The following is a 25,533-nucleotide window of genomic DNA, read 5'->3' on the forward strand; positions in this document are numbered from 1 at the left end:
AGGGACTTTCTAGGCTTAGTTTGCTCTTCACTGGGTTCCTTTCTGGCAAGGTACCATGGGGTAAATGTCCCCTTCCTTACTCCTCATTGGTGCCACATCTGCTCAACTAGCTGTCCTACCACTGTCTCCCACCAACAACAGTGAGCTCCACAGATCTAACCCATCACAAGCTAACTAGCAACTTACTTACTTAGGTAGTAAGCCTCAATCTTAAGCTCCCATTCAGTCTAATCTTCTCACATCCACCAAACAACAAGTTGCACACTTGTTTTCTTCCTTTTATATAGTCTATCTAGGTAAATCCCCTTCTAAAGGTGGCCATACACGCACCGATATTATCGTACGAAACCTCGTTTCGTACGATAATCGGTGCGTGTATGGCATGTCGGCGAGTCGACCGATATCGCAGGAAGCTGCCGATATCGGACGACTCGCCGATCGGACAAGTTTGAAAATTTTGATCGGGCGCCATAGAAGGCGCCTGACCAAAATTCTCCCTTCAGAGCTGAATCGGCAGAAGGAGGTAGAAATCCTATTGTTTCTACCTCCTTACCTGCCGATTCAGCCCTGAATGGTGTGTGGCGGATCTTACGATGTTTCGTGCGACCGATGGTCGTACGAAACATCGTCGGATCGCCACGTGTATGGCCACCTTATGTGCTAAAAAAGTGACTACGATAGAAACTCTAGATCCCTTAACTTTCAGCGCTATTTAGTCTCTGGAACCAAAATAACACAATTTACACATCATAAACTTATTATAAAATATTTGCCTTGTTTCGGTGATTTATATTGTAATATTCAGTTTGCAGCACCAACATAGCTATGGGTCAGACATAGTCTTGTAGAGTGCAAAGAAACCAGGATTAAGCTCTCAGTACAATGCAATATAGGAGTATTCATTATTGTATAATTTGGAAGGAGTAGTAACCTGCTGCATATAAATGTAAATATAATTTTATTTAAATAGAGTAATGGGGGTGCACAGCAATCTTTCAGTGCATGGTCAGTAACAAGGGAGGAGCTACATGTTATTATCTGCATCAATTTTATGGCATCCACATCCAGCCTAGTGATTAACTGAATTGGTTCTCTCGGATCCATCTCAAATCCGTTTGCTCTGCTCTGACTGTAACCACATCAGTAAATGGAACACAAATCCAATATCCCTAATATATAATAAAAGCCAGCATTTTTAATATAACCCTTAGGACAGCAGATAAAGGTCATTTTATATGCCCGTAAATCCTTAAATTGTGTACCAGTAAGTAAAATGCATAGATATGTTGAGACAAACGCTTATCTCTTTAGAATTTACACTTGTGAGTTTCTATTCAAATCCTTTGCACCTGCATTACACTTCACACTGTGATAATATGGCATCTGGAGAGTGCTAAAGAAACCAGTGTTGGCATGAGAGCAGGCACTGGAGATATTACATGTGAATATAAATATCAATAAAGCAACAAAGGAATTTGCAGCACAGGCTTACAACTACTCTGTGTGTCATTATGGGCAATGTGCCTTTTGGAAACAGTATTAAAGGCTGACAGCATTATCACTGCAAAATAACTTTAAAAGTCTATAATTTGTAACTGTATGCTTTCAGCAACATTAAATTGTTTGAAGCGATTGCTATACACTTGACAGGATCAGACAGTGCATTTGATAACACAATTTTCATGTATGCCAAACTGGAAAAGTAAATAGCTATCTCTGCTGCTGGATCTGGTTCTTTAGCTCCCGTGAGTTTTAACCCTTTTTGGCTCATGCAGATTGCTCATTTGTATTAATGTAGTTTGCAAACCCATTTGTTTCAAAGGGGAACTTCATTTTACTTTCCAATATTTGTTTTAAGATTTTGTTTTGTGGCATAAACAGCAAAAAAATATTTTCTACAATAGTTTGTAAACATTACTTAGCCTGGCAGGGTATTTACATTTTAAGAGAGGTGCATTCCATGCTGTGTAGTATATGTCTGTTCTCATATATTGTTAATTACAAATTCAAATGGTTGCTTTTTTCATATACGTGATATCTGTCATTGGTAATAACTTCTTACATCATATCATTAAGTATTTTGTTATGCTGTTCTAACTTATTGTTCACTCCTGTATGTATTTTAGCTGACAGAAGTGATTTCTGGAAACGATGTTAGATCTTTTATTAATAATTCATAATTAGAACTTTATTTTATATAGAGTCTTAAATATTTTTATGATTTAAATGCTAAAAAGCTATGGGCCTTAATAAGATGATATAGTAGGATGCAACTGTTGAACTTGCCAGTGTACATGAGGCCTTAAAAATCATCTCATTGGGGTGGGGGGGGGGGGAGAGTACAGTGATGATTAAAATATATGCAGAGTAAAATGATCTATATGGACAGATGTGGCCCCTAGATTATTTTAGAGCTTCATTTATTTATTACAATTTGGCCCCTGAACATGTTGTAAACAAAATAATTGCCCACTACATGGGAAAAGTTGGAAAACGCTGATTTAGATGCACAAACATAATTCAATTTGTACTAAAGTGAGTTTGCTTGCTCGTATGGTTCAAGAATGCATTTTTCTATAATGCTTACTTTATAGCAAGAAAACAAGCCAGCATTATGCCTGTTGTTTTTATTTTTGTGTGTGTATATTGTGTTGACAGTAGCTCGAAGCGATGCTTTGAAAACATTCTGCTTAGTTTATGTTCCCTTCCTGCATCCTCCGCCATAAATGACAACAGCGCCCTTTGTTGTTGCGTCGCTTCCCTTTGTTTTGATATAAAGAATATCAGGGTCCTTCTACAGGTACATATTAGACTGGCAAGCAGCCATTTCAGTTTGGGGATAACCAATCAACTAAATCCTAGCTCTACTGGGCACTAATTAATACAGCATTTGGTAAATAAGGTAATTAGGAACCCTGACACTTAATTAAGGGTTGAATGTGTAAATAAAAGCACACATTTATCTTGCTTGGTTTTAACTTCCTTTCTTTATAAGTTTTAACCAGTAATTAGAAAATATAGCTGTAAAATATTATAGTATTGTGGCTTGTCCTCCTCCCCATTTTTGGCATTCACCTTTAAAAACTCCTATTTTTGCCCATAGGGTTTTTGGAGTAAGGGGCATTTTAAATTATATAAATGTTCATACTGCTGAAGGGAGAAACTATTTCTTCTTAAGTTACAAATACAATTGTTGCACTTGTGACATATATATAGAAAATATAACTGACGGCTTTTGTATATTTGAAAACAGAGTGGGTCTGTGATGCAGTAGTTTTTGGCAGGTGACACCTTTTGTCTATACACAAGGTTTCATTATCCTCTCAGTAGATTAATAAAGTGTAACATCTCACAGTTATCATTTGCCTTTTTCTATATCATCTTTGGATCCTGGACATATATTTCCATGGCACAGTAAAGACACTCAATCTTTCCGTATATCTCCTTCAGACCTATTATCTTCCATATGCCCAACTGGCTTGAGGTTTGTTTGTTTTGTTAAGCTTAGCTCTTTTTATTTATGTCATTTTGGGCTATGAGTTAATGGCTCTTACAACTACCAAGACTGACAATATGAAAACTCTGACAAAGGAGCAGCTTTAAGGTGCCATATACCATTGCTTTCTCTTGAGCCTGTGCGTGGCTGTTACAGCCTTTATGTACTTGCCATGTAAATATGAGTGCAAAAGTTTAAATTCCAAAATTGAAAACCCACAGAACAAACAGACTGAGTTTTCCAGGCTTAGTACTTATGTACAAAGAGACATGTTATGCACTAACAAGAGCTATTACAGAGGCATGGATTCTCTTACACATACCATACCCCCGGTAAAGGTAACCTCTGTTTCTGAAGTATCAAGGCAACTAATTATGGTCTATAGCCCCTGAAAGACCATAGCTGGGTTGATTTGCTATACTCTTTGTAATGAATGAATGCAAAAGTATCCTCTTTTTCCCATCACTTCTATGACGTTATCATCTTGGGATGTAGTTTTAGCATTGCCTAAGCTGCAGTCTCCCATGTTGGCTTGTGACAATTTTATTTTAGCTGCCAGTCTGTCAGATTTACTTCTCAAAACCATGGCCTAAAACATAATTTTGTATCTATTCATCCTCCCGAAACCACCACATTAAATCACCTTGACACCTGACCATGAAGTCAAGAGGGCTCATTTACAATGCACCACAAAATGTGCAAAGGGCAAAAAGAGGCTGCGACCACCCATTTTTTTGCAGTTTTTCCAATGCACAGGACATTATGCAAATACCTACAGGACTCTGCTGCTCCATTTCAGGACATAGAGACCTGAAACTACTTTTTGATTCTAGTGAAGCTCTAGTGTCAAAGGTCAGTCACTAATGATCCCAACTCTAGCACTCTAGCACTCTAGCACTCTAGCACTGCAGCTATAGATAAAGGTTGGTAGAGTTGATTAACCATACAAATACATTTAGACTCACATAAAGAGACAAGAGAATATTTTTTTAAAACCAGAAATAGTTTTGGCCATCTTAGCTATAATTTAAAATTCTTGGTCTCATGTAGCAAGACATGACCTGTTGCTACTTGATGTTACTCCCCCGTAAGACCATCTGGGTATCATTATTTGCTTACAACTTGCGCCAATTTATCAATAATTAATATTTCTATGGGCAGTACCAATGCATGGCGATTGATACTGATCTTTTTCCTATTTAATAATTTTTCTTCATATTGAAAATTAATGAAATGACTCCTGAATTTGATTTACATCAGGCAGCAAATATTTGGTAAGGTGTTGGTGTTTGCCATTGCTCAAACATATTCTGAAGAACGCATCTGCGTTGATAAATATGTTGTTTCATTAACACCTTTAAAAGCATTTCCCTTACAGTCAGGAAGGTGTTGTTCAATTGAAATTTAGATCAGTTGGATGGGGAGTCCTTCAATTCCCACTCTGAACTTTAGTAAATCAAACCCTCAATCATTGCTGAAACATAAAATGCCCTTTAATAGAAAGCTAAGAAGAGAAATGAGTATCACAGGAGTATATATCATAGACAGCATGGCCAAAGTTTCCTTTTAGTTATAAAAAAAATTCTCAACTTAAACTCATTCTGCATTTCTCTACCTTCTGATATTTCCATACCACAGGTTTCTAGCACACCTGATTTATTCACTGATCTTTGCAAGGTGAGGTTATTAGGAAAAAGTCATACAGCTCTAATCCATGTTCCAAATAATCTTCCTGATCTCTAACTTGTTTTCTGCTCTCTGACTTTAGACGTCCATGCTGTATAAAGTAGGTGAGATAAACTGTGATCTACATAAGCCCAGTTGATCCCTCACAGACAGGAAGTGAAGCAGAGAAAAGAACTCTCTTGAAGTGGAACTAAAGCAGATACGGTGTAAAATTGTAGGTATATATACATATTTATGTGAAAGAGTCTATAATATAAAGGATTCTAGTATAGTAGGGCTTTGAAGGATTAAACCCTTAATGTATTTCTAGACCTGGCTCATTTAGTTTTATAGCTTTTACAGTTTTCTCTAGCTGCAGCATAAAGAAAAAAGTATTTTTCCATTGTTGCCAAAACCCTTGTAACTACCCAATTTGACTGCAGAAGTGCCAAAAAATGTTTGCTTTTAAACCTTACAATCAGTAGATTTTATTGCTTCCAACAAGCTTTATAAAATGTTGGTTATGCTTAACTCTGTGTCCATAATGTCATAATGTCTTTTTCATAAATGCTGCTTTTTAGGATTTGTTTTGCTGGTGATCCTGTTGCTGTTATACCAGGTTTACTTCAACTAAAAACCTGGTTAAACTTGCAATTCTACTGACTTTTGAATATATTGTTTCCCCACGTGTTATGCACTTATTATAATAACATTGTCTAAACACTTTATTTGTCTTGATCTACAATGCACCTGCTTTTTGTGGACCTTCACACGTTGCTAAAACTGGATGCCAATAATAGGATATAAATGAAATGGTGGAACTCTGAAAGACACTTCAGAAGTTATGAAGAAGTTTTTTAAGCAATAGCTGTAGCAATGATTACTTGATTTGAAGTACTGGTTAAAACATATCAAACAATTCTACACACAAGATGCTAATAGAAAGGAAACTGCACTATTAAATTGTAACCCAATTTAGGCTGATATTTGGCAATGTCCAGCTAGATGGGGTACACATGACTCTAACACACAGGATGAGCCTTCACTATAGGGAAAAGTGTAAATGAGAGGTGTTGAGGAACTACACCTCTCCACTGCCAGATATAGTAAAAATAAAGATATGACACCAGAGATTCTTTGCAAATAACTGGAACTTGATTCATGTTGTGCAGAAAACAATCATAAGCAGGTCAGATACAATCATAAGCAGATCAGAGCATTGTAGCACTGCTGTGGGGACCAATATAGAAAGTAGAAAGAAGTCCCAAGGGTTTCCACTTTAAATGGCCCAGATCCCTACAGCCTTGAATCAAGGAGTAACGAAATCTGAATTCCCTGTCACTACTGCAATTCCTTCACTAAGGCAGCAGAGCCTTGGGAGAACTACTCCCACTAATATCTCCTGGTTGGAGCACACAACTGCTCTTTCTAAATAAAGCTGAACTGTTTCCTGTTCCTGAAAAATGCTCCAGGCTCCCTGGAACCCAACCTTCTGATGGAAAGAGGAAGGCCAAAGAGGAAGTGCCCACCTCCTGCCAGACACTATATTACAGTGTGCAGGAAGTGGTCAGCCTATCTAAGGGCCAATGATACCTCATATATGTAAAATAGAAAATGGTCTCATGTACGTCTTCATAGAAACAGAAGAACTAGAAAGAGGTATGGAATAAGGCCATAGGGATTGTTAACCCATGGGGTTATAAAAAAAAAAATAACAGTTTTTTTTATTATCTAGACTCATAGCTACAGATGACGTCAGAAAAACACGTTATCTTAATAGGAAACTAAAACTGCTTCATTGGGGGTTTTGCCTACTTCGTCCAACAGAATGGGAATTAGTAACAAGAAAACTGTAAAACTCATCTGCAAGGAGTTCATATGTTCTCCCCATGTTTGCCTGGGTTTCCTCCCGGTATTCCAAGCTAGTCCAGCTTCTTCTCTCACTCCAAAAACAGGAAAGTTAATTGTCTTCGGATAACATTGGCAATATTCCAATTGTCTTTGTGAATGGGAAACTACAGTATATAGAAAATGCCACTGAGGCAAGGATATATGTAAATAAACAACAATCTCGGTAAACAATCTTCAGTAAAATGCTGGGTAATTTATTCATTCCTGTATGTACCATTTTAATGTTTAAATATATAACCCATCTATATAAAAAAGATGAATCATAAACTTTTATAAAACAGCCTAGTGTTCTCTGATTTGTTTTTTTTTGGAGCCCCAACAGGCTCTATGACTATAACCAGCTTACTGAACCCATACTGCGTACCTCAAACTATAACCACTTTCTGACAAATTTAGCCTAGTGTTCCCTTATTCTATCTGTGGGGTATTTATTTGATATAATCCTTTTATAACTCTACTATTGTGTCTTTACATTGTTCTTGGCTATTTGTTCTTTTCTGTGGGATTCTTTTCTGATGTACTTTTATATTTTATGTGCTTCTATTCTTAAATTCACATTGTAACACAACTGCGCACAATACTTGGCTTTGACTCTTTTTATACACTGCATTGATTTTGCTGTTTTTTTACATATTACATTGTATTTGCGGTTTCCCACAAATCATTTTTTTAAGTTGTATTCACAGATGTGTACTTTAATTGGATTGGCCACCACCCCTATAAAAGCTATATACAGGGGTGTGTCCATTAGCCTATAAATAAGTGCCCCAACAGGCACAAAATGCGTTAGGCCTAACCCTTGTTCTAATAAATGAGTTTTTAACTCTTTACTTCCAGGTAACCCACATATACAATTTTTCTTTATCTTTTTTTTTTTTTTTTTTTTAAAAAGATTTCTCTATTTCATCTACAATGTTTACATTTCATACATGCCACAAACACTTTATCTCCATTTAGCTTTGCAGATGGGGGGTTTTGACACAATTTTCGCCATTGTTGCCTACCCTCACACACAATGGAGATTTTAAAAAAGAGAATGACTTGTTGGCAAATGACAAGAAAAACATTGTTTTACTACTTTGGTGGGGAAGAAGTTTTGGCACCACAGAAGGAACAGGCAAGGGGGCATTGCTAAGTGGTGAATGGGGCATTGGGAAATGAGCTGCCGTAGTGCAGCCTGGATTAAACATAAGATTTTTACATGGAATTATAGGGGCTTTGTGCCAGTAGATCAGAATTGTTATGTTTTAAGAGATAGTGACATCAGAAAATGTCTTTGCATGTTATTTATATTTTGCCATAAAAGTATTTGCCTATTGCTTTTATATTACCTATCCGATCCCCAATGTTTCTCCAAGAGGGGGCTGCCATATTTGAGTTGCGCTAGTCTGTTACGATTAGAAATTCTTGAAAAAGGCCACCTAAGGCTTGAAATGTTACTGAGATCTGAAGTCTGTGCCATGTGTTTGGAATAAAGGCATTTTAATCCAGAAAGGTGCTGTACACACTCTTTTTGAAATGTTTTTTTGCAATTGACCGTGGCCATTATTAGTACATACACCAAAATATGTGTCCAAGACACAATTTTTCATATGGGTAGGTAGACAAACAAAGACAGTTTAATGCATTTTGAGTTCTTATCTATCTATCTATCTATCTATCTATCTATCTATCTATCTATCTATCTATCTATCTAGGGGTTGTTCTGTATCTGGTCCTAGTGTACTCTTCAAAGTTCTCATTTAGCCTTTCCTGTTTAATATTATTAAAAAGAAATCTGACATCTTCAAAAATACGATAACATAGATATATTCCAATAGAAAGGATAAAGCCTTTCATGCTGACAGCCTAAACCCCTCCAGATGACTGGGCATTCACAATAAAATGAGACAATTACAAAACATTTAGGAAGGAATAGCAGACACACTGCCTTGGGTAAGTTTAATTAAGCTAGGTTTAAATTACACTGTCTGTTATTGTGGCCTGGAGTCCAGTCAGATATTATTAACTGTTCAGTGTGTCTAAAGTATTTCTTTAAATGCTTGGTGTGTGCACTCATAAAGTAATTAATTGGTGTACCGTGCTTAATGATTGCATTGGGGTGAGGAAAATAAAAATAAGTACTAAGTTGGTAAACTTTAATTAATATCCAAGGGATGGGCCCAAAATATTAAAATAAATATTTCTTTTTAGTATCTGACAATCTTCTAACAAAACTAAATGGGTTCAGCTACACAATATTTAAAATAGGATGACTGTAATCCTTTTCCATTCCAAAATACTGTAGACGGTTGCATAAATTAAATACTATGTATTGCAGTAATGAGTTGATAGAGATTGCTTTTGGTTGTGGAGACACAACTTTTACTGGCATTAATATGATTTTATCTGTAAATACCGAAATGCCCCATCTAACTGATTGTTTGCCATTATCAGAGACATAATTTGAGATGCAATACAAGTCATAAAAGCATATCTCACAGTTTATCACATGATAACTCTATTGAAGTCTATGGGAAAAAAACGAATTAGGAAAGTATTTTCGCCCTGACTTGAATCTCATCTATAATTTTTCACATGATAAAATATGAGATAACTTTTTCTCACTGAATTAAATCATAAATAGCCTAAGTGATGACAGAATAAAAAGCATTCTCAAGCAACTTACCTTAAGTATTTTCTGAGAATACCTTTAAAACTATAAAATATATTTTACTCCCTTTTTGATTACCGAGATAAAGGATACAGGTTTCTTCAGTGTAGGGGATAGGCACGCTGGTACCTCCTGGCATATAGCTGTAGAAGGAAACTTCCAATGTATAACAATATGAAGAATCATCAAGGAGGCCCCCCAAGAAACGCCGTCCTGTTCCAGCCTTTACAAGGTCTTTATTAAATGAAGTATTGGTCTAAAGGGAAAACAATATAAATGAGCTAAATAGGATACGTATTGTTTTATTGTACCTCTTGTATTTAAATATCCCTATAGCTCAACACAAAAAGATATTTCTCAAATAAACACTCCTTTTAACTTCCTCCAATTCATTTCTACCCTCCATGCAGTTGTGCCATGTAACGTCTAACTTTTACCCCATGCTGGATCTATGTTAAATGGATCAGTACATAGTTCAGTTGTATATAATACATTGCAGTTTATCCTAGTAATCAGCTCAGGGAGGCAATATTATTACAATAGAAATCAGAGGGTTAGCAGAAGTGATATATTACTTGGCACCATGACATGTGTACCAGTGCAACTATGTATTATTATGGCACATATACCTGTATATTAACTGTATAGGGCAAAAGTATAATATAATAGTATAGCATATCTTATTAGGATAACTCTACAGTTCTATGTATGTTAGCAGGTCCTGACTTAAAGGAGAAAGAAAGTTAAAAATCACTGGGGGGTGCCAAATGTTAGGCACCCCCATTGATTGTAATCGCTTACCTTTTACCCCTGGTACTCCTGTTAAGAGAAGACTCACCTACCTACATCACATGCATACACATAATTAGCTTGTGGCACTCATAATTAGGTTGTGGCACTCAATCATTATGCACAAGCATGTGCCACAACATGGCTGCCCACACGGGGAGATCCCTCCCGATGTAGGCAGCCAAGTGTTGTAGGGGCTAATTTTTTTAATCTATTGTTAATCTATTCAGCCTTAGATATTGGAATAATGCAAAACATTAATGCCAGAAACGTTACTAAGATATCTCACGGTCGCACTTAGGACCAACATTCAGCATTACAGGAACTTGTATCCATCACTTGTAGTTGAGAAACAAAAGAACATACAGGTGTGATCTGATGCAATTTGCTAGATACACCTACAACAATAGCTACAACGTAGTATGAACCTAAGATGTATAGGCTGTTGCTTCTTAAGCAGCAATGTATTGCTTGATAACTTTTCCTCTCTACTCCTTAAGAAGAATCAAAAGTCATAAAAAAGCATTTCCAACCCAGTCAACCTGTCAGTCCAAAGTCAACCAACCCAGTGAAGTATGGTTGTACTATCATCATGCTGTTGGCCTGATTTCCTTTAGAAGAAATTGAGTATTCTTATTAGCGATAAGCAAACTTTGGATTATTTCAAGAAATGGCAAACATTTTTGAAATGCATTGTAGTCAATGGCTGTTTTGCATTGAAATTGGCTTCTAAAGAATACTGAAGCCTGTGTGAAAGTTCATATTTCAGCAGGGCCAGATATTAATAACTACAGATATATCTCCTAAGCTTGGGTGCAGCTGTTTGTATGTGGCCCATACCATTCAGATGTTAGATCATCCAGACCAATGCACCTGTGTGAACAAAATGTATATCATCAGGTGATGTCTGAAACCAGTTCAAAAACTACTTTAGTCGGCAGCTTTGGGAACTCAGTTTTCCTCAGATACTCTTCTAATTCTTCAATGGAAAAATGTATTTATAACTAATGAAGTCTTAGAACCAAGCAAATATAACTACTGTTATATTGGTAAAGAATTAGCATGTTGATGTGTTAAAGAGACAAATCATAACAACTGAGAGAGTGCTTTATCTAGGCATATTTGAAAGTACAGGGATTACAAAACTGTAGGAAACTATTTGGATGGAGAAAAAGTTGACACCTTGGATGACTATCATTGTTGCCTCTCATAATTTACAAAAGAGAGAAATGTATTTTGCTCCAGAGCAAACCCTGATGAATACCACCCAGGGGGACTTTTAATGGAGAAAACACAGAATAAATGACATAAAAGTGGTAAATTCAATTTCACGTTCTGTGCGCCTGACTCTGGCAGTTAATTCTAAAACAACACCCTGAGGTCAAGCAAGATCGGACTCTGTGCCACCAAATGACAAGGCTGTCCTATTTTTTTTCTTTTTTGCCAGATTTTCTGCAGGGCAATGTTCCTAGCAGAGAAAAAGGGAAAATGTGCATCTTTTACAGTCTGTTACTCTCTGTCACCAATACATGCCTGCAAAAATAGGAAAGAATTGTTACAGCTGTGTGGCCAAGAGAATTGCACCCACAGGAAAAAATCTAGTGGCTACATCTCCATATGAGAAAATATCATAACCAGCCTAAGGATGCACTTTGTAGACAGACTGAGTTGTATTTATCTTCAATTGTCCCTGAAAATATTGCAAAATGACCTATATGTTTTCCCTCGCCTCGAGAAAGATACAGTGATTGTGATATAAATTAAACATCTTTATATTTTCTCTAAAATTAACTCTCCGAGGGACAAATGCTTCTATTGAACTCCCTCTAGCCTCTAATTAGCCTGTATTAACCCCTTTGCATGCTGACTGGGAAACATTAAATGGTAGGGGATATATATATATAAATTTGATCTGGGTAAGTTTGAAGTATGAAACAGAGAGAAGTCAGGCCCAGGTGGGTTTACAAAGTACAGAACCGCTAAGATATGGATTTGGCTACTTTTTGGAGCCTTGGCAAATTTGTACTTTGAAAACTAGCCAATTTTTTTCCCTAGTGAACCTGGCATGCATCTCCCAGTGCATGTTAGATAAGGTAGGTTATGTTTAAGAATAAGCCTACAGCCAAAGTTAATGTAAAACTACAATACTCAGCATGCAATGGGACTGGTGTAGAAAGAAGCTCCCTTTTCTACTCTGCTTTGCTGCTGTTACTAACCTCTCAGTCCCAACTTGTCTGCATTACAACCCCTTTTCTACACTTACTGGTATAAGATTGTACTACTACTATAACTCTCAGGATCTCTTATGGTTTCCGAGAGTTGTAGTTAAAACCACCCATATGTATATCATGTCTGGGGTTATTGCAATACTCTAAATCCATTTCTGGTGTGACATACCTCCCAACATATGTCTTCTTTAATTTTTTATATATTTTTTTTTTCACTGTGAATCTTGTGCTATTTTTGGGCTACTTTTGAAGTGGCGTTTGGCTAGCTTTGGGCTGGTTTTGGGACTGACTTTGGGCTGGTTCCAGATCATTTCGATTTGATGTTACAGGGATGAGAACATAATTTTGCCCCTTTATTGGCCCCAGGGCCAAGCGATCAGATTATTTTTTTTTAAGGTACTTGCTACCCGATATCGCCCACCCGCCAAGCGAGCGGATCTTATAGTGTATGGGCACCTTTAGTATTAGTGGTTGTATTTATAGTTTATGTATGTGAGTGTATAGATTGGTAGGTGTGGGTTGTGTGTGCTGGGTTTACTTGGATGGGTTGAACTTGATAGACTCTGGTCTTTTTTCAACCCTATGTAACTATGTAACTAGTGAGATGATGTTTTTCTAAAAGAAGGGTATTTGTCAAAGAATAGGGGGGCACAAATCACTACTTGGCTAGGGCCATCGCATCCATGTACTCTGCAGCATATGTGCAACCTACATATTTACTATACTATATAAAAGATTTCTACATATTGAGCCATGCAGTATGTAGACAATTTGGGTAAATATGTGGTGCAAGTTTCCCAAAGCTTGTGATACTGATGCAGCTAAATATATAAACCCAGCATTTTGCCTGTGGGGCAGCAACAATATCATAAATATTCCTTAGTGTTTCTCTGTTCAATAAAATGTTTTAATCTTTTAATATTGTTTCCTAAATTTAAGTGATGGCATTCACCTTTTCTTGGGCAAGACTAAGGCTTAACCTCTCTTCCTTTAATAAACCTTTGCTTTCATACTGAAAAATTAGAATTGCTTAATATATTATCTTGCCCATGTCTGCAGTTTTAACCAAGAGGTTCAGAAAATTAATTAGGTTGCCAAACATTCAATTAACCATTCAAAGTGAACCTCGTAATCTCCAGTTGACATATAGTAGAGACAAGATTTCTTTGCCTAGTTGATTGGTTCCCAATGCTATTGCAGTTTCTAAGCTGCAGAATGAAATCCCTTTGAGCTGTGACTCATTTAGGGGAGATCCAGATAGATGAAACCTTGAATCCTATTTCACAGCAAACACGTTATTAATTCTATGAACACAACTTGCATTTTAAATCCATCAAGATTATTAAAGTAAAATGGGCTTTAGGAATCAAAGGACAACTATCATGTCTTCTAAATGCCTTCAAAATAGTATCCGAACTTCAGACCTTTTTAGTTCTCAGCCTTGGTAAATCAATCTGTACTGACAGGTGCTTTAGGGAGAATAATCTGTTCAGTGTGTCTGTCACAGTCCAAGGTAATAGGACATTGTTTCTGAGCCCAGCTAGGTAGACAGTCAATTATAGACAGTAGTGTGGATTGCTGGTAGGCCCGGGAGCAACCTACTTTCACTCATGGAAATGGCTGAATTTCATAATCATTTTATATCAATGGTGCTGATTAAGGTCTGATGCGTATATGCTTGCAAAATTCAGCCTGTAACTTCAGAACCATTTTTCTTCACATTTCATTGGATTTTTAAAGCTTCTGAAGGCTTCATTTTTCAAATCCAGAGGCCCAGGCGGTGTCCTGAGTTGTGTTCTATTCACTGCATAAACATTATCTTCTCCTTTACTAATTACAGTTTAATGTTTCTTAAGATCTCACAATGACACTGATGAATCCACGTAATCTTCGGTAGTCCCAAAGTGAAAAGCAACATTAATTAGCTTTAGCTTGATCGCTACCTACACTTTTTCAAGGAAGATATGTATCATGGTGAAAAGTAAAGAAGTACAAGGTTAAACAACCTTTCCACATTATTTCACAGTAAATCTCCATACCAGTCATTTTGACAGATCCATCCAAACTGATGTACTACAACTCAGGTATTTCACTATTGCCTGGACAAGAGCAGATTTTTAAGAACTACAAAACATCACATGGACTTTTTTTCTAAAATATGCAGAAATTGTTGTTATAATATCCCATCCCATCAGTTTCTACTTGCAGGAAAAGAGAAATTAAAGTTGAAAGATAAACAATGTTTAGTCTGTTCCTCTACAAGAAAAAATCTTGATGAAGATGAAGGAAACCCGCTAGTTGCCCCTAGACTTGCGGTGTGTTGCTCAGTATCCAGCTCTTGTTAGTTGAGGTGTTAGTTGTGGGTTCTTTACTAATCTTAGTTGCGAGTCAAATAGGAAACTATTCCTATTCTTATTCCTAACTATTCCTCCCCAGCTATAAAAACCCCCTTCCTCAACCCCCCTCACCTCTCCCTTATCGCATACTCTGTAACTTAAAAAACTGCCCCTGTCGCAAACTCCAACCTAAAAATGCAGAGCAGCATACATGGGCACCATCTTCTGTTTGATTGTAGAAGCTTGGAGTTTGAGACAGGGGCAGTTTTTTAACTTACAGACTATGCGATAAGGGAGAGGTGGGTCAAGGCAGGCCATTCAAGGGTTTTTTTTTTATAGCTGGGGTGGTGTAGTTCTGCTTTAAAGTGCCGTCTAGATCTATTTAGGGGTTAGGAACATGCATTTAAACCAACTAATCAGCCCTAAAGATTGGATTTGATTGGCTTATACAGTGTGGCTAATTAATTAGTTCAGCTACATTCTAAGCAGTTGCAGAGAACCAAGTGAAGACTTCATAAACTATAACTGATTCTAATCCAGGAGCGGAAATATTTTTCAAATCACCTTGAACAGATTAACCAATACCCTCTTAACATAGAAATGCAACTTTTAGATAAACATACTGAACTTCATCTCTGAATTCTAGTTATCAATGAATTAAGGAATAAACTACTCAGTCTATAATCATTTGAGAGATGAATTACAATTAAGCAGTCCTAAATTTGGTCAAAGGTTACATACAGGGTCTAGTCCAATATACAGACTGAATTAATTCTTTGCTTTAACTGGGCACACTGCTTTTATTATGGAAACTAATTGTTACTCTCAGGGATCTGAACAGTCTTTCATTTCTAAGTGGTTCGAAACTGCAGAGGGGGTCTCCCTAGGCCAAGTAAATGGCTTTGGGGAATGAAATACTGTAAACATCTTTAATGAAAAAAATAAAAGCAATGTAAACATTTTTTCCTCTGCGGGAAAAAAACTTTTGCACATAGTAAATATAGGTTGTTTGAACATATAACTACTTAACCACAAACCAAAAGAGGGGGCATATTTTGTAGTTTGCACAGTGTATTTATCAACAAAAGGTTTATGCCACCTTCAAGCTAGCCTTATGTTAATGTTTGCAGTGTAATAAAATGTTCAATAAACACTATGGTATGGGACCTGTTATCCAGAATGCTTGGGGCCAGGGGTTTTCCGGATAAGGGGTCTTTCTGTAATCTGGATCTCCATACTTAACGTTTACTAAAAATTATTTAAGAATTAATAAAACCCAATAGTATAGTTTCACCTCCAATAAGGATTCATCTTTTTTGGGATCAAGTATTGGCACTCTTTTATTGTCACAGAGAAAAGGGAAATCATTTTTAAAAATTTGAATTATATTAATATGGAGGCTATGGGAGATGGCCTCCCCGCAATTCTGAGCTTTCTGGATAATGGGTTTTCCAGATAACGAATACCATATCTATTCTGCAAATTCCTTTTTGCTAATTTTATTCCATTATATATCTTTTATTTCATACTACCAATAGCAAATAAAAAGTAGAGATAACAGGGGCAAAGCTCTGTTTTATCTTGATTGATAAATATGTCCCAGAATGTTATTACATTGATTTTTTTGTAAAGATTAGTCCAAGGGTATGTACTGAACAGTATGACATTGTGTCCAGCTTTGGCCTGTGTTACAAACATAGTAATTTGGGGGACTGTACTTTTACAGTTTCTATACTCCTTTTGAAATTATTTAGTGGTACTTACTGCACTATTTTGCATCAGGCACCATTTACCCTAAGCATTTACTAACCCTAAGCACTCCTATACAAAACAAGCATTATGCAGTTAGGAACATTTTTAAGGGAATCACACATTTTGCTGATAACTCAGTAGTTTACAGCCCAGTCACTGTATTAATGCCCCCTTGTTACATTGAGCTGAAGGATGATGTAAAACAATCAATAGCTAGAATGCAGTTTATATTTGTATTCCAACCTATAATAGCACTGGGTCACTTCCCAGAGTATTGTAACCGAGGGATATTTATCTTTGTCAACGGGTTCACTGGGGGTAAAAAAAACCAAAACAAAATGTAGGGAAACTAAGAACTCCTTAAATTACTAACCACGCCATCAGTCAGGCTACAACAGAGACAGCCCTGTATAATAATGAACTTTACCTTAAAGGGGTTCCATCATGATTTCTATGGTGTACTTTTTATATTTAAATTACATAGCAACGAATTTACTCAACCATTTACAAATTTTATTCTTAAACCAACAATTTTTTTTAGCTGTAATATTGGTGTGTAGGCAGCCATCTCAGTGCATTGTGCCTAATCCTGAGCTTTCAGAAGTAGCCAGCGCTACACATTAGAACTGCTTTCAGGTAACCCATTGTTTCTCCTACTCCCATGTAACTGGAGGAGTCCCAAGCCAGACTTGGATTTCTTACTATTGAGTGCTATTCACATATCTACTGGGAGCTGCTATCCTGCTGCCTTCCCATTGTTCTGTTGATCGGCTGCTGGGAGGGGGGGTGATTGAAGTTTATCAGAGCACAGGTCACATGGCTGTGGCACCCTGAGAAATGAAGAATTTGGCTAGTCTCATGTGAAATTTCAAAATTAGATAAAATAAAATCTATTTAATTTTGAAACTTAACATGGGGCTAGCCATATTCTTCATTTCCTAGGGTTCCACAGCCATGTGACTTGTGCTCTGATAAACTTCAGTCACACTTTACTGCTGAGCTGCAAGTTGGAGTGATATTGGCCCTCCCCCCAGTAGCCGATCAGCAGAACAATGGGAAGGTAGCAAGATAGCAGCTCCCAGTAAATATCAGAGTAGCACTAAATATTAACAAATCCAAGTCCAGCTTGGGACTTCTAATGTGTAGCACTGACTCCTTCTGAAAGCTCAGGAATGCACTGGGATGGCTGCATACAGACCAATATCACAACTAAAAAAAAATACATTTGTTGGTTTAAGAAAAACATTTTAAATGTTAGAGTGAATTATTTGCTATGTAAACAGTGTAATTTAAAAATAAAAAGTACACCATAAAAATCATGACAGTATCCATTTAAAGCTAGATTCTCAAGTAAATGTAATATTTATCTCATAGTTAGGAGAGAGTAGGGTTTGCTGTTAGACAATTTTATTATGCCACTTTACTACCATATAATAATAACTAATTGCTAATATTTAATCACTACCATATAATCTACTTATGGTTTTTATTTATTGTTTTGTTTTAGGATTATTGTTACATCCATTATCTGTTATTGTCAATAAGGTTTCTATTAGGTACCTGGTTTTAATATTTCCTGTCAGCCTGAAGACTCTGCTGTTTAAGGTTAAAATCACCTTCAGTTTTTTTCCCAAAAGTTCTCATGGGGAAAAAAGCAATTGATAAAGTCTTTGGCTTCTCCCTGTCTGGTAATGTAAGTAGAGAACAAAGACTTTGAAAAGTAAAAGAGAGCAAAATTCTTAAGGGGTTACCTTCAGCAACAGTAACATTCAGGGCCATACAGTCATGCCTACCTTATCAGTATTAGCTGAATTAATATTTGTATTGTTATTCTTTCAAAGGATTTTTACACTTACTAGAGAGAAATCTTCAGCATTTCGGCACAGCAGCTTTGGAAAAATAGCCTGTCTCTGAAATAGATCTTGCCGCTCAAAAATATTCCCATACATGAATCCATTCATCATGGTCGAATGAGCATGTATGTCAATATAGAACTCAAGGCTGGTTTTCTGTTGAAATACAAAGCAATGAAAAAATACATTAGTACATGCTTCTGATGTAATGAAATATAAATTAAAGCAAGTCTTTTGAAAGGGAAATTCTCAGGTGCTGATTGTGTTAAAATCCTTGCTTGACACCTGTGTTACTGATATTAAAAAACAAAACATTCTTTGTACATGTAATTATTTTGTTTGTTTTCATTGCAGATGGGTGCCTTCATAACACACAACAAGACATACATGAACAGTTTAAAAGCAAGCTACACTATATCAGCTCTTCTTTTGGCATAACCTGGAAATGCTAACCACTAGAAACTTTTAAAAAAGATGGGACAGGGGCAACAAAAGACTGGAAAAGTTGTGTAATGCTAAATAGAAGATCCCAGGGAGTCTGGGTTTTTGCGGGAGTAAAGATGGGGAAAGGCACCCTACTCTAAAGGTGAAGACACACTGAACTACTAGTAGCTGCTACTTTTTCATGACTCCAGAAAATACCCTGCCATAGGCAATACTGAGAATTGCCTCTGCTAAAACACACTTAGGGGCTGATTTACTAATCCACGAATCAGAATGGGAAAAATTCAGATTGGAAAACGAACATTTTGCGACTTTTTCGTATTTTTTGCGATTTTTTCGTAACCATTACAACTTGCGGAAATTGTCGCAATTTTTTCGTAGCCGTTACGATTTGCTTGTATATTGTCGCGACTTTTTCATATTGAGCGCTCGTAAACGGCGGGCAAACCTGGCCCAAGGAAAGTCACGATACTGAAGCTTGAATGAATCCGAAACTTTCGTACTCGGCGCGACGGCTACGAAAAAGTCGCGATAATTCGTGCAAATCGTAATGGCTACGGAAAAGTCGCGTCAATTTACGAAAAAATTGCAAAATACCGATCATTACGAAAAAAACGCATTCGGACGCCTTCAGAGCGTTCGGGGATTAGTAAATGTGCCCCTAAGAGTGAAGACACACTGAACTACTAGTAGCTGCTACTTTTTCATGACTCCAGAAATACCCTGTCATAGACAATACTGAGAATTGCCTCTGCTAAAACACACGTAGAGACAATTATCAGTAAATAATCAGCATTGTCTATTTTAGTAGCTGTAACAAGTAGCTGCTACTAGTAGCTCTGTGTGTCTTCAACCTAAGACAGTGCAGGCAAATATTGCAGTGATTTAACATCATTCTCACTAGCACCATCTATTGGCAACAGCAGGAATTAGAATTAGAAAAATGCAATCTGTTGGTTATAGTAGAAATAACAGTTGAGAAAGCGCCATCTAAAGGTTAAACTAAAAAATACATAATTACATAGTCGCAATCTATTGGTTGTTATAGAGAACAACTACAAATCTAGTTTCAACATTTAAACCATTATCTTTGTACTATTTGCAATTAAATGTGGGGTTTACATGATTTACAAATCATCATTCTCTTTTTATTTATATTTTACAAATGGGTACTAAAATCCCAGTCATGGGGACATCCACATAAACTTTATATGTACAAAACAGCTGCAAGGCCAAAGGCCGAGGCCTTTTATACAGATCATGAAATGCCAAGGTGACTTCTAATATCCTCATATTTTACAACAGGGAGTACATCATTTTTTATGATGTTATTAAAAAATTACATCATTAAGCCCAATTTATAAGTGATGACATCACGCAGCACCATTTATAAGGATATAATTTACAGAATATTCATGGCTCTTGTGCAGTGTATACTTATAAATGGTGCTAAGCAACATCACCATCACCAAGATCTCTTTTTGTAAATTTTCCTCAGATCTGAGAATGCAAATTAGGATTTAAATTCATATTTACTTTGCTGGAGAGATTGGTATTTGGGTGAATCTGAAAATTATGGATTTGATATTGTGATGTTAATTGTGTTTCATGACTCTGAAACTGAACTGAACCAAAACTTGTGTATTACCAGGAGGAGTCACCACAGTATTCTATAACCTGTATAAAAGGTTTAGGTTCTTGCAGCTTTTTATGGTGATGTTATTTCTAACATTGTACTATTTTTTGATAGTACAGATTGGTTCCTATGTAAATATTGATGTGGTCAGAAATCAAATTTAAGAGGGTATGAAGTAGTTCCACACAAAAGTCAATATGACCTGAGCAATGTATCTTTCTGTCTGGGTTTTATAAGTACTATACTCACTACTTTAAAATACAATAGGATATCATAATCTATCATCTGTATAACAGCAGCCGTGTTCTTTAGTAATGTCACAGAACAAAGTTTGTTTTGTTCTTATCACCTATACCAACCAAACATCTTGTTTCATCGGTTGCTACAGGTTACTGCACCTGTGCAAATTTTATGCCTATTTTACATGTGGGGGTTAATAACTGATATTCAGTAGGAGGCAACCTTTATCATCATGTTTTATAAAACTTTGACAGTTCGTGCAAATCGTAATGGCTACGAAAAAGTTGCGTCAATTTACGAAAAAATTGCAAAATACCGATCATTACGAAAAAAACGCATTCGGACGCCTTCAGAGCGTTCGGGGATTAGTAAATGTGCCCCTAAGAGTGAAGACACACTGAACTACTAGTAGCTGCTACTTTTTCATGACTCCAGAAATACCCTGTCATAGACAATACATGTGGGGGTTAATAACTGATATTCAGTAGGAGGCAACCTTTATCATCATGTTTTATAAAACTTTGAAAGTTATTATTCTGGATTGAAGTTTTTTTTGCAGGATTCAGATTTTGCCGAATCCTTAGTGCTTAACCAAACAAAATCAAAACCTGATAACTGAAGGTCACAAATGTATCCCAGGTTACGTGCAATTTTTTTGAATATACAAATTAATGTCTGTATGGTGTTCATCCAGTTCCACAGAGTATTCTGCTCCAACAAAAACGATTGATTCGGTGGCTAAAGGTAGTTTTAAGGGTTAGCTAATGGGATATCTGGAAAAATGGGAATGATTAATGGTGCCTTGTAACCTATACACACAAAATAACAGAAGTTGTTGCATTAAATTTGATAATACACTAAAACAGCAGGTGCATACTATTTATTGTTGGAAAGAAAATGATGCAATGCAAGAAAAGTTTGCAAATGTTTCTGTGCCTATTGTGCACCTACTGTACCCTTTAGGGAACAAATAAGTGGAAAAATATTTGCCACATTTTGCTCCATTTCCCTTTGCATCCCCCCATTTATATCAATAGAGTTTTTCCACATTTTTCATGCTATTACATGCTGGGGAATGTAGTTTAGCAATATTTAAAAGATCTATGGCCAGCCATGCCTGAATGGTGATTGTCACATAATTTGTCTGTAAGGATAAGAAAACAAAAAACAGTAATAAATCGTTAGCTGGAATATTGCTAGATGCTGAGAGTAGTCTTTTAAGAGAGATGCAAGCTACCTCCTGCTATGATATTAAACTCATCATTTTGTGCTCTAGAGGTGGAATTCCAAATGATTCAACGCACGACAGCTAGAAAGTCATCTCTCTGCTTAATTCCCAGAAGTGCTTCTTTTTATGCTCACAAGGCTTGGGAGGTTTTTTTTTTTTTTAAAGTAAAACTGTAATTACCTATGAGATCAGGTGACCCTATGTACCTATGAACAATTTTTCTACAAGCTGGTAAAATAAAAGCAGTTTCTTTTCTCTTCTTTGTCAAAACAGGAATGGACGGCAGGCACAGCGAGAGAATATAACTTTCACAGCTCCGCTGAATACATTTTCTTGCTTTTTTTTCTCTCTCTCTTGTGAGAAAATGTTAATAATCATCAAATTGGTCACTGCTCCATAGTTCATGGATTTCTCCTGCAAGGCAAGGCATGTTTCTCATTGCAGGGAGCAGCTTGGGAAATATCCTGATTTCTTCTGATTTTAATCCAAGCTAAGAATGCTGGTTTGGTTGTCTTTTTTTAAGATATCAGTTCTATTATTAACTGTAAAATGGCAAACTGGGAAAACCTTCTTCTCCAAAATACATATATCTATGCTACCATTCTCCTAGCCTGACCTCCTTTACAGCATTGCTCTCTAAAAGTAGTGTGGACAGGGCTACTTTTACGGTAGGACAGATAGGGCCCTCAGGATCACAGTGACACCTGGGATGAACATTCCCTTCCGAAAGATTGTAAGCACATCTCTTGGCTATAGATGTTAGGGATCTTATATTAATCTAGCTACATTGGACATCCAGGTAGCATGCAGGGTAGCGTATTCATAGAACAGGACAGAGTAGAGCAGGATAAATAAATACAATGCCAAATCAGAAAAGACTATGGTACTCAGACAAGGCGGGGTCCAAAACAAGGATTTAGTTAGCAAGGCAAAAGGAACAAGGCCAGACAAGCTGCACAGTAGTGACAATCAGCCTCAATGCCCTGGTCAGGAAGTAAGAAAAGGGGAATGTCTATGTAGGGAGAACTTAGTTGTGATTGGCTGGCCCTAATTAGATTATGAGGCATCATCATAGGTAAATTCACCAGGAACCTCCAGGGTCGGACTGGGGGGTGCAGGGCCCACCGGGGCTCCTGCCCCAGGGGCCCTGCAGGTGCCCCAGCCGTGTCCCCTAACCCCCCTCCAGGGGCCCCCCTAACCCCCCCGCAGGGCCCCTGCCTGACGTCCTCCCTGAGCGCGTATTAATCAGTAGGGGGAGCGCCGGCAAAGGTCGGACTGGGCCGCTGGGGCCCACCGGGATTTTTCCCGGTGTCCCGGCGGCCCAGTCCGACCCTGGGAACCCCTAAGCTGCCTTTCAGTTAACCATTCCAAACCACAGCAGAGCCTTACAAATTTATAGATAACTTGCAGAATACTATATCATAACTAGGGATGCACTGAACCCACTTTTTTGGGTTCGGCCGAACCCCTGAACCCACCCCGATGGATTCTGCAGAATCCGAATCCTAATCCTAAGGATCAGTAAGGGTTTTGCACAGGTTTCCCCCTACCATTTAACCCTTCCAAATACTAATTAGCATATGCTAATTAGGATTCAGATCCAGTTCGGTCGGGACCATGGATTTGTTCATAAACTGAATCCTTCAAAAATAAGGCTGGATTCGGCCTGAATCCCGAACCGACTTATAGGGGGTTATTTTTGCTCAGGAGTAGTAAGCCATAACAAGTAAAATGTACTGGTCATCTGTTTCAAAGCAAACACCTTATTGGTTGTTACTGCTACTGGGCAAATTTAGTGCCTTTTATTACATGTTGGGGTTAGGGTTCAGAGTCAGCTTGGCTAAGCAGTAAAGACAAATTGATTCTTAATCTGGCTAAAAGTGCTAAAATTCACTGAATCACAAAACAAATCTTGGAGCGGGTCCATCCCTTCATCTCTCAGACAGGATGTTCTTTTGTTCTAGTTTGTAAATAACCATTACGCAAACACTCCAGATATTTATTACTTCTGGTGCTCAATATCGTTTTAGGTAATAAATTTCATCTAGGTAAGTGTTATTATAAAAACAAGAATGATAAGGTTATGGATGGAGGTCAGTGCTCAGGGCCACCCATTTATCTGGATAAAGGATAAAACATAAAACTGTCTTTTTAATAGACACAGTATAATTATAGAATATATTGAAACCAATCAAATCATGTGTAGAAGCTGCAGGGAAATATTATACCTTGAGTAAAAGGTTAAACCAGTGGGAAACACTTGGATAAATTAACCTCTGAGCTGCTGTTTGCCAATAGTCAATACTAGCAAAGATTGGTGAATAAAATAAAGTATGAAGTATGACAGAAGCAGCAACACCAACAGTTTATTTTAGCTGTTATCATACTGGATACTGTATATTAGAATCTTATCTTCATGATGTACAGTGAAGTGCATTTACTATGAAAGCGCCTTTGAAAATCTCACTGCTGTGAACAAAGGATCCCTGCCTACATAATGAATTCTAGCCATCATACACTCAGTGGCAGGTTTGCTTAAAAGTTAGCTTAGCCGAACCTTGTGCATAATCCTTAACTTATTTCACAGGAGTCTTACAGCACATTTGGATGATACCCTGAAACTGCAAAATGATCCTGTTAAATAATGTATTAGCATTTAGGCATACAAATGCCTCTGTGTTGAGTGAATCAGTTGCTCATACTGTAAGTTGCACATCTTTGCTTGATATATTGAAATATTGGTCATCGCAGCTGATAATTATTTATCTTCAAAAATACCAAATACTAAATATTAATGACTAAACAATTGAACAGATGTTAATCAAATAATTGGTACCCCCATACAAAAACAATTGATAATATAGATAACAGTACATAATTTTAAGATAAACACTGCATGGGGCTTTATGGCATAGCATTCTACTTCTTCAAAAGTGATGCCAAACTGTACACACCTGTAAGGAGGTGAAATATTTTATTTTGTAATTTAATAGTTGGCCAATATTGAGCTCAGCCAGCAGGTGGTGCCAACCCTTAATGGTAGCCTGTAGGAAATTCTCCTACAAGAGATTATATAAGGAAGTGCAGGGACTTCCTCTTTGGCCTTCAAACATCAAGCAAACAGACAGATGTACACAGAGACAGACCAGATGGGAGGATGTAACTTATCAGAGCTAGGAAACAAGTTAGAAGATTTATGTCAGCTCACTCTAGGAGTAAGTGGTACTTAGGGAGGCCAGCAAACACAGTCTGTTGTCCCGATGAGGAGTGAGTATTTGGGGAAGAGACCCCAGGCGATTATG

The 25,533-nt window shown here is 37.1% G+C and overlaps 1 protein-coding gene across 1 annotated transcript in view; it reads right to left on the reverse strand.

The window, feature by feature from the left end:
• The window catches only part of agbl4 (ATP/GTP binding protein-like 4), an 809,806-nt gene that overhangs the window by 56,236 nt on the left and 728,037 nt on the right, over positions 1 to 25,533 (reverse strand). The window contains exons 10-11 of the mRNA XM_031900949.1: positions 18,687 to 18,839; positions 9,819 to 9,981 (exon numbers count right to left, since the gene is read on the reverse strand). Coding sequence (XP_031756809.1) covers positions 9,819 to 9,981; positions 18,687 to 18,839 — 316 coding nt within the window. The remainder of the gene's footprint in view (positions 1 to 9,818; positions 9,982 to 18,686; positions 18,840 to 25,533) is intronic.

Source organism: Xenopus tropicalis, chromosome 4 (genome assembly GCF_000004195.4).
Source record: "Xenopus tropicalis strain Nigerian chromosome 4, UCB_Xtro_10.0, whole genome shotgun sequence".
Lineage (NCBI taxonomy): Eukaryota > Metazoa > Chordata > Amphibia > Anura > Pipidae > Xenopus > Xenopus tropicalis.